Source organism: Artemia sp. Qi Xiang Cuo, chromosome 9 (assembly GCF_049724085.1).
Source record: "Artemia sp. Qi Xiang Cuo chromosome 9, ASM4972408v1, whole genome shotgun sequence".
In the NCBI taxonomy this organism is placed as follows: Eukaryota; Metazoa; Arthropoda; class Branchiopoda; order Anostraca; family Artemiidae; genus Artemia; species Artemia sp. Qi Xiang Cuo.
The window spans coordinates 17,787,686-17,800,979 of record NC_142802.1 but is presented as its reverse complement, the minus strand read 5'-3'; the positions used below and the strand labels follow the sequence as shown (position 1 = coordinate 17,800,979).

Sequence of the window (13,294 nt, the reverse complement as noted above, 5' to 3'; positions counted from 1 at the left end):
ACAATATCACCAAGAAATATAAAGATGAAATTGATAAAAAACAAAGCATCAGCAAACGTTACTGCTACAATAATGGGTTTATCAACGAATGAAGTCCATGAAATAGGTTATATCGACAGGTAAATGTATGATGAGGCTGTTAAAAGTTGTGTATAACCCTGAAATGAAAAGAGATGACATCTGCAGAGAAAATATTAAGTATTTTATGAGTAGATTTAAGCTGTTCATTTCTTATGATGATATTCATCATGTAATTATCTCAATAAAAATATTTTATTGCATTACTTCGTCTTTGATTCCATTATTTTTAGGGTACGATATCAACTCCAGAGGAAACTCAGAACTGAAGGGTAGCTTTTTTTATCTTCTTTGGTGATTCTCAGAACTGGAATATATCTTTGAAAAAAAAAAAATTAGAATCGAAGTGTAACTTTTTTCTCTTCTATGGAAAAATTCAGAAGAGAACTTTCTCTCTTTTACGAAAAAAATTCAGAACAGAGCTGCGACCTATGCAATAATAATATCAAGTAAAATATATAGGGCTTTAAAAGACAATATCACCAAGGAAAGTAAAGATGAATTGATAGAAAGCAAGGCATCAACAAATGCTACAGCAACTATGATGCGTTTACCAATGGAAGAAATCCATAAAAACGGATTTATCGACATTGAAATGTATGACGAGGTTTTTAAGAATTGTGCATGCCCCTGAAAGGAAAATATATGACATCTGGAGAAAAAACATGAAGCAATTTATGAGTGGATTTAAGGTGTTCATCTCTTATGATGATATTCATCTTGTATTTATTTCAATAAAAATGTTTCATTACATTACTTCGTTTTTGATTCATTATTTTTAGGATACGATATCAGCTCCATAGGAAACTCGGAACTGAAGGGTAGCTTTTTTTTCTTCTTTGGTGATTCTCAGAACTGGAATATATCTTTGAGAAAAAAAATTCAGAATCGAAGTGCAACTTTTTGCTCTTCTATGGAAAAATTCAGAAGAGAACTTTTTTCTACAAGAAATTCAGAACAGAGCTGCGACATATGCAAAAATAATGTCGTAGTAGAAAATAAATCTTAATTCAACCTTAGAGGCATGGATCCAAGAGGCGAAAAAACATATTAATTTCATGAGCATAAAAAATTAATAAAAAAGCACTTTTGCTCATAATTGAACCTAAGGCACACGGATCCAAGAGATGAAAGAAATTTTAATTTCATGTCCATGATACCAACACTCCCAAACATAAAGAGAAGTCTTAAAAACTGGATGTGTCGATGACCAGTCATAGAGTACTCTATTCATTTATAGCCATAGATGGCAATTTTTTTTACTATACCAAGTGCTGCCTTCTATTTCTATTTAGGTATAGATGGCAGCAAAACTGATTTTTACCTTCACCCGGATACCTGCAGCCAACCTACAATACCACAAGGTCTGCCATCTATTTCAAATTAGGTATGGCAGCACAACTGATTTTTTACCTTCACCCGGGTACCTGCAGCAAACCTAAAATACCACCATATTCATCATGTAATTACTTCAATAAAAATGTTTTATTGAATTACTTTGTCTTTGATTCCATTATTTTTAGGGTACGATATCAGCACCAGAGGAAACTTGGAACTGAAGGGTAGCTTTTTTTTATCTTCTTTGGTGATCTTCAGAACTGAAATGTATTTTTGAAAAAAAATTCAGAATAGAAGTGTAAGTTTTTTCTCTTCAATGGAAAGATTCAGAAGAGAACTTTCTCTCTTCTACGAAAAAAATTCAGAAAATTCAGCTCTGACCTATGCAAAAATAATATCAACTAAAATGAAAACGGCTTTGAAAGACAATATCACCAAGTAATATAAAGATGAATTGATAAAACACAAAGCATCAGCAAACGTTACTGCTACCATAATGGGTTTACCAATGGATGAACTCCATCAAATCGGTTTTATCGACAGTGAAAAGTATGACGAGGCTGTTAAAAGTTATGTATACCCCTGAAATGGAAATATATGACATCTGGAGGAAAAAATGTGTTTTATGAGTAAATTTAAGGTGTTCATTTTTTATGATGATATTCATCATGTAATTATTTCAATAAAAATATTTTATTGCATTACTTCGTCTTTGATTCCATTATTTTTAGGGTAAGATATCAACTTTAGAGGAAACTCGGAACTGAAGGGTAGCTTTTTTTTCTCTTCTTTGTTTATTCTCAGAACTGGAATATATCTTTGATAAAAAAATTCAGAATCGAAGTGCAACTTTTTTCTCTTCTATGGAAAAATTCAGAAGAAAACTTTCTCTCTTCTACGAAAAAAATCAGAACAGAGCTGTGACCTATGCAAATATAATGTCATAATAGAAAATAAATCTTAATTCAACCCTAGACGCATGAATCCAAGAGACGAAAAAACATATTAATTTCATGAGCATAAAAAACTAATAAAAAAGCGCTTTTGCTCTTAATTGAAACTAAGGCACACGGATCCAAGAGATGAAAATCATTTTAATTTCATGTCCATGATACCAAAACTTCCAAATATAAAGAGAAGTCTTAAAAACTGGTTGTGTCGATGACAAGTCATAGAGTACTCTATTCATTTATAGCCATAGATGGCATTTTTTACTATACAAAGTGCTGCCTTCTATTTCAATTTAGGTATAGATCACAGCACAACTGATTTTTAACTTCACCCGGGTACCTGCAGCCAACCTAAAATACCACCCCTTTTTTTCAAATAACTGCATTCAAGTTAGGTTCATTTTGGTTCACTTAGCGTGGCGCGCCAAGCTAAGTGCTATGACACATAGACCGTTCCGACACATAGACATGATATGATTCATGACATTGATGCTAGAGTACATTCGTCTTGGTTTTACCTTCTGTTGAATGGTAATTCCACGAATATGTTTCTATGATTTTTCAACAGGTAACGTGTTACCATAAGTATAAGGAAGAAGTTGGTACTCGTCATCAACTATTAATTTTAGGCTTGCATTATCTTTAAGCACTAACATATCTGGAAATGATACTCTTGCATATCCATCATCACAAATCTTGAAATTTTTTGGCACTCCAAAGAATTAAAAAGTTGAAAAAACTGTCAAAAAAATTGGGGGTCGGTCCCTGGAGGGTGTGGGGGGGTGTGCGGGGAGGGGGGACTTGAGGTCCTTGAGTGGAGACATGGAATCCAACCATCAGAAGAAATTGTCTGTCCAGTATGCATCTCAATTCATCATGGTATGCATTTTCTCAGGATGATACCGTAAATATTGCCCCGAAACAGGTCACTGTTAACACCTACCAAAAATCAAATTGATAAATCGAATGTGCAAATAACTTGTTACGATATTGTGATGCTTAACATCAATTGGCCTGTGTCTTCTTGGAATGATAGCCCGTTTGTATGGTGAACTATAAAAATCCTTACATCCATAAACATAAAACATACATACAAAAAAACAGTAAATAAAACATGGAATGATAGCCCGCTTGCATGGTGAACAATAAAAATCCTTACATCCATAAACATAAAACATCCATACAAATAAAACAACATTAAATAAAACATGGAATGATAGCCTATTTGTATAGTGAACAATAAAATCATTAAATTAATAAACATAAAACGTCAATACGAAAAAACAACATTAAGTAAAGCATGGAATGATAGCCCGCTTGTATGGTGAACAATAAAAATCCTTACATCCATAAACATAAAACATCCATACGAAAAAAACAACATTAAATAAAACTTGGAATGATAGCCCGCTTGTATGGTGGGAGTACTGTCCGCTTCCTTAGATTGACATAATAGGGGGATACAGCCCGCTCTCTTAGATTGACCCAAAAAGGGGGTAATTTCCGCTCTCTTTCATTGACCCAATTAAGGGGTACTGTCCACTCTCTTTAATTGACACAGTAATTTCCCACCTGTCCGCTACCTATCATTAATTCAATAATGACGGCTTGGAATGATAGCCCGCTTGTATGGATTACCTATGGGCCCGCTTGTATGGATTACCTATGGGCCCGCTCGGAGGGATTGTCTATGGGCCCGCTCGGAGATATTGTTACAATACTACTTACGTGCGATACCAATGCGCCCGATACAGATACGCGCGATATCGATTTCGCTCGATACCATATACAGCCCTTCCCTAGGAATTATGGAGGGTCATATCATCATCAAAATCATATATATTGGACCTTTGAACTATGATAAACAAAATGGCCATCTCAAAATTTTTATAGGACTAGCTTGTGGGGAGGGGGATGGTGGGAGGGGGGCTGTATATGGTATCTTTTTGGCTTCTTTTTGGTCACTTGAAAAGGGCACTTACAAATTTAATTTACTTTCGAATGAGCTATTACACATTTCTTTATGATGTTCTGGTCACCCCCTAGCCCTGCTAGAAAAAAAACGAAAAAACAAACAAAAAAAAAAAAACGGGAGAGATCAGGGCTACCTATGCAAAAAAGTCATTTTCTTTGTTGTTCAAGGAGGGGGACTGTAATTTCCCTTCATTATGTTTTCGACCATGCTGATTCCAGTGGTGTACTTTTTATTTCGATCTGACGCCATTTTCGAGGGGTTTCAGGCTCTTTTGAAATCACCATAAATTTCTTTTCGCAAGAAACTATTACTTTTAAGATTAACCGAAATAATAGTCACCATACCTGATTCAGTTTCAGATAGAAATTTTTTCTCACTAGGCAGTTTTTTTGAAGACGCAATTTTTAACTTTTGGTTACTATGGGCTGTGGTTCGCTCTTTACTAGGTTGCAGCTGCTGCTGCAACCATGATGAGAGACGAGACCCGCCAGACTGGTTATTTTCAAGAGACCGCTATTGATAAATGGAATGCAAAGAGTAGTATTCATTGCGTTTACGATATTTATGCTGTTTTTTGGGGGGTTTAGGGGAAAAAAGGTACCTAGGCTAGGTTAGGTTACGTATTTAATATATGCTATGCTTTAACCCCCCTCCCCCTTCCACCACCCCTAATGTACAATAATGTAGCCCAAATTTGTTTCTAAACTATTATATATTCATCCTATCTTATTTTATTTCATTAGCATTAAACAAACTTGACTTTTTAGAAGTGACCATATAACGCACCAGTATTGTTTTACTAAACCAACGTGAATTAGGCTACCCCCAATTATTTTGTACATTTGAAAAAATAATGATTTTTTCAAATGTACAAAATAAATATTTTGCACATTATTACATTATTTTGTTGTATTTAGTAAACTAAACAACAGATTTGCTGATTTTGCAAAGTTTTAAAATCAGATCATTGAAATGTATTTTATCTTATTAAAAGTGAATCAATTTTGATTTGTTTATTTATAAATCACTATAAAGTAAACCACATGAATCGGCATAGCTAGAGGACAAATGGTTACTCTTTTTGGCGCAGCATCTGTTTGGGCGTCATTTAGTTCATGTTTCACAAGTTTTATGAAATGTAAACCCGCTGACGTTGTTAAGGGGGAAGGGTATTAAGTCCATACACATATTTATCCCGGCTCATGTGAGCCCTTTCGTTTCAGATTGGTAGTTAGGGGCTAGAAAATATTTTTCCTGTAAAAGGATTTCACCCATTAACAGTTGAATAAATCTTTTATGAATAATGGACTTGTTGCCTTTAATGCTTTTGAATTAGGCTGGCGTGGAGTGGCTACCACTTGACATAAAACCGCTCCCTTAGGACTCTTCATCTAGTAGATTTCCCCCCAAATTCATTTTGAAGCAGGGGTTACAAAAAAAACTTTGTAAAACTCAACAAAAATATATTTGCATACATTTTCGCTACTTTTGTACGAGTCGGAAAAAAATTTCGGGGGAAGGTTTAAACCGAGTAGTCCCCATCTGGATGCATCCCTGCCACTAGCCAAAAATCCCCTCTAAGGCACAAATACTATTTCATTTTCCAAAATTGGTATTTCCTCCGGTTGCCTAAAAGCGTATCTAACCCTTTGTCAATGCAACACGGTTAATATTTCATGTCAACACAGTTGAGGTAGAGTTTACTTTTTGTGTAAGAACCAGCCAAAGAAGACCATCAACCTCTCGTCAGGAAATCATCAGTTTATGATCAGCAAACCTGCCCAGAGACACCTTTAATAGAGTTAAGTAATTTTTGATTATCATAGTCCACCCAATGCTGTTTACCCCATGATGGTTGAGATGGAATTCCAATGGATTAATTTTATTTACCCGGTCTTATCATACAGGACACTCACTCATGCTCTCACCAACGTATTTCTCATATCACACATATATAATTGGGTAATGTTCGTAACTCTAAGCTCTTAAAACAACCTTGTGACATTATACAAGTGGTACCTCAAGCTATCCTACTGAGTGGTATTTGTCATTACACAGTCATTATACAGGTGAAGAGATCAATGCGCCCTCATCTTCGACCTTATTCTGTTAAAAGCTTCACTCTTGGCACCCTCACATATTATTCCTACTTTCTTGAATCTTCTCTTTTAAATCTTTCTTTATAATTTTCCTTTTCCATAAATTATTTCTTAGACCGCTTTGCCTTTGCATCTATAATTTAAATGAAACAAACATATTATAACTATAAAAACCTATAAAAAAATATTATAGGTAAAACTTTTAACAAGACAGAAACCGTGAAAGGAAAAAGCAAGAAAATTTTTGTACAGATTCAGATTTGAGTCGTTTAGGGGGGGGGGGTTATCCCCTTCATTAATTTGGGGGAAAATTATTATATAGCCCATGCCCCTTGGCTACCCGAATATGGACCCCTCTTACCTCCCCCCCAACCCCAACCCCCACCGCCAATAAAAATGCTGGAGCTACGCCCCTGACTCAGCTACTTGCTGCTTTCAGCAATGCCAGGCATGTATATTAAACTGACAATGCACATTTTTTCAGTAACTTCCTTTGATTTTTTTTTCTGTAAAGTGAAAATAATATTCTGGCTTTTAGAAAGCATGGGGTTTAGAACCCTACTCATATTGATTTCTGCTCTTTTTGAGTTTATATATCTGTATATTTTATCACAGAAGATCATATATTAGATAAGATTTTCTCATAAAATTTCGCCTGATCTAGGGTTCTAAGGCAAGTTTAATTTGTGCTATATTTTCATTCAGAAAGGACAATTTTTTTAGAGTGTTTTCATTTACAAGAATCTAGAAGGGGTCGAGTGAAAATGTATTTATTAAAATATAAGAAGGGGGAAGGGTAATATTTTGTTTTTTTTTATTTTTTCAGTGAAAATATCAAGAAATGGTATTTTCAATGAAATACAAAAGAAGTATTTTTCAATGCCCATTAGGGGAGGATTCTGGGGAAATAGGCCATTGTCCCCCCCCCTTCCCCCGAAATCCAGGTAGCTGGGTGTGTTTCCCATTTTTATAATAATGTATCCATAGTTCCTTTTTCTGGCAAATTTTGCTATACTTACTTAATTAGTTGTGTTGAAAAGCTAGACGTTCATAACTTAAACAATAGGTCATAAAAGACTAATCCTATTAGCCTACTATTGGCTTGTTTCTGTGCCAAAATTATTTTGTTTCTTAATTTGATAAAGTTCCTGTTTATGGTAATTTTAGTACTATTTATAAAACCAGTGAAGCAAAAAATAAGTTTTATAAAAAAGAAATCTGAAGCACATATGCTAGAAAATTTTTAGGAAATTGAGGTATGACTAACTAGTATGCGTGGCTTGGAATTAATTATTTAATATTTTGTGGTATATAAAGCGAGATTATCAGAATAAATTGCACAGTTTACTTGCAGTCACAATGAAGACAGTTTCCATTTATTGTATAGCTGCTGTTATTTTGAGTAAGTTTCTTGACTATTATCAATTTGTTTGCATGACCTCGAGGTCTTAAGCGTCTACTTTTGAAGTCATTTAAGTTTATTAGTTATTTTTGGGCATACCTTAACTATTATATTTACAAATATTCGCACATATTCGTTAATAATATATATTAATATCTGCACATATTAGCTTGTTTTAAAAAATTCTAATATTCAACAGGACCCTCCACCCAATGGCTAAATAAACCCCCCTTTTCTCCGAAAAATTATAGATATTTTGGAATAAGACGCATATTTCATTGTTTTTGGGCATACCTTAACTATTATATTTACAAATATTAGCATATATTAGTTAATAATATATACTAATATCTGAACATATTTGCTTGCTTAGAAAAATTCTCATATTCAACAGGACCCTCCACCGAATGGCTAAATGAACCCCCCTTTTCTCCAGAAAATTTTTAGATATTTTGGAATGAGACACATGTTTTATCGATATATTTTGTTCAGATACAGGGGAGAGGTGCCCTGAATTACGTTTATTTTAAGTCCTTGTCGCTATTTTTTTGTGAATCTAACAAAAAATGGTTAAGTTTATGGGTTGAACTTTTTGACTCTGAAGTTAAAATTTATCTCTAAACTATTGTATGATATTCAACGCTAAGATATCTTTGTTTCCAACAATAGAAAGGCTTGCAAAACCTTTAACTTTATTTCTCTAATACTGTTTTTTCAAGGTTTTAAACGATGAGTCTGATGAGAAAATACAGTTAAATGAAAAAAAGGGTCTGATGAAAAAAAGCGTTCAACTTACCGTTTGAATTGTCGGATTCTGAGGTTTAAATGTTTTTTTCAAAATATTTTTAAGGTATGGAGGCTATAACAAATTTAGGAAAAGAAAAACTAATTTATCTTAGAATGAATTTTTTGCTTTCAAGATTTTTCGGTTTTGAAACTTTTACTTTAAAGTGTACACAATGTGCGAAGCCCAGTAATTATAGAGTTGATAGTATCTCAAGCCAACTAGAATTTAGTGTGGCCTTGTCATTTGTTAAAATCTGATTTAACTGCAAGGAAAATATAAGATTAAAACAAAAAATACAAAAAGAACTTTACGATTAAATTGAAGCACTAGGGGAACGAGCTTTGCTTCGTGAAAAACAAGATACTTAAACCTTTTATCTATTTTGTAAAACAAATTTTAGTTTATTTTATTCTGCAAATATTTTTGCAAACGCATATCGACAAACTATTTTATACTACTGACGACCAAATTAAACTATAATGCATTTTGTTTTAAATATTCAGCACAGACACTCATCTTAAGAAAAGTTATTATAACTGTTCCAAGTATTTGTGACGTCATTCATATGTAGAAATGTTTTAAAAAGCTAAGGCCCTAAGCGATTTCTCCCATGTCTTGACCTAGCTAGGTCGCCTCTCCCCAGAAATGGTAGTATGCCAATTTTCAGAAAAAATTTTAATGCTGGTTTCCCGAAAAAATTAATAATATTGATATATATATATATATATATAAATTTGATATATTTATTTCACTTCAACAACAATTTACATACAAAAATCAATATGATTCATACCAAACTAAACGGTTGACGTGGGGTGAATCAGGTGAATACACACATAAATATAACATCGTTTACATTTACTAATATAAGAAAGAAAGAAAAAAAAAGAAAAAAAAAGAAATAAGAAAAAATTAGATTATAATACAATAATAATATTATGGGGGCAGCTACTGCGTACCATATCCATGCTGTAGGGTCACACTCACCAACCAACAAATATATTCTTACAGCTTATTTAAATAAAAACAAATCTCCAAAACAAACAAAACTAAAATTCATACTTAGTTAATAATTTTTCTTTCAATTTTCCTTAAAAATCGCAAAAATTTACTATCTTCTTCATACTATTTTCCAAATTTTTCCATAATTTTATACCCTTCAAAATAAATAAATATACATATATACAATCATTGTTCGGTTGATAAAATAATGGGAACCAGAGCTCCAAGTTATGATTGGACTCGTTGAATCAATTATATATAATATCATTATTTATAAATCGTTATATCTACTGATTTATATGTATGATATATATATATATATATATATATATATATATATATATATATATATATATATATATATATATATATATATATATATATATATATATATATATATATATATATATATATATATATATATATATATATATATATATATATATATATATATATATATATATATATATATATATATATATATATATATATATATATATATATATATATATATATATATATATATATATATATATATATATATATATATATATATATATATATATATATATATATATATATATATATATATATATATATATATATATATATATATATATATATATATATATATATATTCCGGAATTTTAAATATTTGGAAATGCAGAAAGACAATAAAACTAATAGTTCATAACAAATGAACCGCTATGCATGAGAAACAATTTCCCTCCGTTCAAAAAATATATTTTGCTCAACGAAGAAAAATAATGGGTTCTCCCAAAATTGGGATCTTTGGTACCCAGACTGGTAGCCTCAGGGATTTAAAATGTGGTACCAGTTTTCTGATCTCAGACCCCGTAGGCATTTAAAGTATGGTCAAAAAAATAATAACAAAAATTATTTTCACCTACGGATCAACAAGGTCCATGTGGCGCAATTACTATTCTTCTGATGCTCTTCCCTCGGCCGAGACGTTGGGAAGAAACCATAAACATTGGATTGCTGCTTGATATTCTGCTATCCTAGGAGATCTAATAAATTAGGTTTCACCTCTGAAAGGTTAATTTTTAATTCATTTTTCTCGTTTATAAGAGCCATGAATATTTTACACAACACATAAATTCCTTATCATTTTGAGTTTACATTTCTGGCTCTTAGGGCAAGGGACATGGAATTAATTCACAATGAAACATTTGTTCCCTATCCTTCTTTTTATCTCCTTTAATTTATTTTTAGAAGTTGATCTTACTACTTTATATTCTTCGATCTGTATGAATGAGCTAGGTGTTCTAACAAGACAGTTTTGTAAGCTATCATCCAATAAGTACCCATTGGATGCATTACTATGTGTTCTAATTTACCTTACTGATTTTTCTACTAAATTACTATTTACTAATTACTAATTACTTACTGATTACTAAAAGTAGCAATCGATAAACTCAATTTTAGATACCCTTAAATTTGTGGGGTCCTGATTTTGCAAGTTGTTGTCCCAGCATTAGATCCACGGAGGCATGCTCCGGGTGAAGAAGCACTGTATGACGGCACTAGACCCTTAAGGTCCAAACCTGCGGTGCTGATCTCCGTTTCGTGGCCCTTCAGCCAGGAAGTTCAATGGGGGGCTGGGGGCCAGCCATCCTGTGCTTTAGCACACCCTTCCTGCTTACCTTCCTGACTTGAGCACTGACTTGAGTTTGGCCGAGAAAATCACTTAATTTTCAAGGTAGGGGCCAAAAAAGCCAATCAAATCAGAAAAATAAATCGCAAGAACTGTTCATCAATCTTATGAATGAAACGCTGAAGATTTAATATTTCTCAGTTCCTTTTGCCTGTCTTTTTCTTTTCGATCATCGTGTAAATATCACTGCGCTAAAACAGCATTTTTTTTTATAGTTTCGGCTACTTCAAGCTACAGCATACCGCAAAGTGGCCAGGAAATAGCAGGAAGGGTTGAATGCACTTACACTGAGGACTGTCCACATGGAATGCCATGTGTATACGGGCAATGTATGAGGAGAAGTATTTTTCAAAAATCAGGAGAGAGGGTATATGTTGATTTGGCAAAACATGAAGGAGGAGAGAAGATACAGAGGAGTCCATACCAGCAATGGCCAAGGCTAAGGAATTGGGACGGAGATTTGGGTAGGCTTTATGAAACTCTGTATGTCCCGGGTTCTGAGCTAATTAGAAATAGTGATGTTGATGCAACTGAACAAAACGGAGCAAAGGAACTTACTGAAGAACAGCAAAAAATGAAAGAGAAGTTATTAGAATCGGCTTACGAAATATATTTTAAAAATTGGAACATTGGTCAAAATGTAGTGCACGTCTGCAGTTCACTCAATAAATACGGTTCCCAATTGACAAAAGAACAAAGAAAAGCAATTTGGGGAGTCATTCCAAAGAAACTTTTAAAGCTCCTTTGCGAATCTGATAGTGATGTTGATGCAACTGAACAAAATGGAGCAAAAGGAATGACGAACGAGTTGAAACGTCAACTGAAGAAAAAGCTTTTAGAATCGGCTTACCGAATCTATTATAATAAAATCACCGGTCCCCGGTCAATAACATCAGTTCGTCTTTGCGAATCACTGAAACTTGCTAGGAGGAATTCGGAGAATGTAAGAAGATTTTGGATAGAACATTGGAAATTCTTCCCCAAGGAACTTTTTCAGTCTCTTTGCGACTTTGAAGGACCTTTGTAATTTTCAGTAACTTTTCAGTAAATGCATAAGAAACTTTTCAGTTTCTTATGCATATATGTATAAGGCAGAATAAGTGTCTCTCTCATGTAGAGGTTTGATTTATTGGCTAAAGAGAGCACTATCAAGCTTTTTTTTGTGTTTTTACTGCACCTGTTTCAACATATTCTAAGTTTTGAGCTTTAGTTGGGGTCATTTATTTTATTAGTTTGGTTTTGTGAGTTAAAATAGTCTTGAATAAACACATATATTTGATGTTTTACATTTTGTTTTTTATTACTCACCCTTGATTCACTTAGAAATATTGTTGCAATTGAAAGGTATTCGTCAACCATATCAATGAGTAATTTGGTACTTGTCAATTAGCTGGAACCCATGCGGAACCAACGCGATAATTGTGTAGGGAATATGCTTAAGAAACTAGTCAAACGGGTTTCTTTCAATAGAGAATTGGATTGCAAACCGTGGCTTGTCACTGCGTTTACAATGTTTAAACTTTTGTTTTTCGGGGTTTAGGGAAAAAAGGTACCTAGATTGGGTTAGGTTAAGTATTTAATATATGCTATGCTTTACCCCCCATCCCCCTAATGTGCAAATATATAGCCGAAATTTGTTTCTAAACTATTATATTTTCATCCTATTTTGTTTTATTTCATTAGCATTAGCCAAACTTCACTTCTTGTCTGGGTTCCAGCTAATTAACAAGTACCAGTAATTTAATTGCCGTTTTGTTCACACAAGATTTTAAAGTCGCCAACATTTACGGGCAAAATATTCAAAGGTGAAAGAGCGTGGCTGAAATGGATCAGGAGGATGAGTTACTCCCATGCTTTTAGGACCAAACTACATTTTTTAGTCCCTTTTCCCTTTTTTCGTGAATAATTTAATTTTTTTGAACTTAACAGCCATAATCAGCTACTCAGTCAAATCATTTTTAATATGAATTGTTTCTTCCAATGCT

The 13,294-nt window shown here is 33.1% G+C and overlaps 1 protein-coding gene across 1 annotated transcript; it reads left to right on the top strand.

The window, feature by feature from the left end:
• The first annotated feature begins 7,653 nt into the window (after positions 1-7,653).
• LOC148948385 (uncharacterized) lies at positions 7,654-12,542 on the top strand. The gene is made up of 2 exons (XM_089093905.1): positions 7,654-7,696; positions 11,525-12,542. The coding sequence occupies exon 2, from the start codon at positions 11,617-11,619 to the stop codon at positions 12,334-12,336; it is 720 nt and encodes a 239-aa protein (XP_088950031.1). The 5' UTR covers positions 7,654-7,696; positions 11,525-11,616; the 3' UTR covers positions 12,337-12,542.
• The last annotated feature ends 752 nt before the right edge of the window (positions 12,543-13,294 follow it).

What these genes read in the sequence shown, in the direction of transcription:
- LOC148948385 (XM_089093905.1), top strand. Translation starts at nt 11,617, where the DNA reads ATGCCATGTGTATACGGGCAATGTATGAGGAGAAGTATTTTTCAAAAA.